This window comes from Pygoscelis adeliae, unplaced genomic scaffold (assembly GCF_000699105.1).
Source record: "Pygoscelis adeliae isolate BGI_AS28 unplaced genomic scaffold, ASM69910v1 Scaffold63, whole genome shotgun sequence".
In the NCBI taxonomy this organism is placed as follows: domain Eukaryota; kingdom Metazoa; phylum Chordata; class Aves; order Sphenisciformes; family Spheniscidae; genus Pygoscelis; species Pygoscelis adeliae.
Genome location: NW_008824414.1, coordinates 7,091,994 through 7,092,517, shown reverse-complemented (window position 1 = coordinate 7,092,517; position 524 = coordinate 7,091,994). Strand labels below are relative to the sequence as shown.

General features: G+C 67.0%; 1 protein-coding gene across 1 annotated transcript in view; it reads left to right on the top strand.

Moving 5' to 3' along the window:
- The window catches only part of SLC38A8 (solute carrier family 38, member 8), a gene marked incomplete at its 5' end in the record, with an annotated part of 5,289 nt that continues 4,765 nt past the window's right edge, over positions 1–524 (top strand). The window contains 2 exons of the mRNA XM_009320859.1: positions 1–154; positions 370–517. Coding sequence (XP_009319134.1) covers positions 1–154; positions 370–517 — 302 coding nt within the window. The remainder of the gene's footprint in view (positions 155–369; positions 518–524) is intronic.

Here is a 524-nt window from a genome sequence, read left to right as displayed (position 1 = left end):
GCGGCCGCCCTCAGCGCCCAGCCCACCTACCAGGGGGTAGTCCGGGTGGTGTGCGGGGCGGCGGTGGGGAAGCTCTGTGAGGTCTGCTTCCTCCTCAACCTCTTCATGATCTCTGTGGCCCTCCTCAGGGTGGTGGGTGACCAGCTGGAGAAACGTGAGTTGTTTCACCCCACTGCATTCGGGGCTTGCTCGGGGCTGGTGGCTCCCGGGAATGAGGGGAAGGTGGTCCCATGTGGGCTGGGGGCAGCCCCAGGGTTCTCTTGGGACCCCCAAGGACGTGGGGCTCCCTGGCCCTGCCGTGGTGTGATGCTCCCGGTCCCCTTGGGCCACCCTTCAGGGTGCAGCTGACCCCTCGCTGCCCCCCCGCAGTGTGCGACTCCCTGTACCCCAATGGGACGCTGAGTGGGGCCCCCCACCCACCCCCCTGGTATGCAGACCAACGCTTCACCCTCTCGGCTCTCTGCATCCTCGTCATCTTCCCACTCTCCGTCCCCAGGGAGCTTGGCTTCACGCAGGAGTTCAGG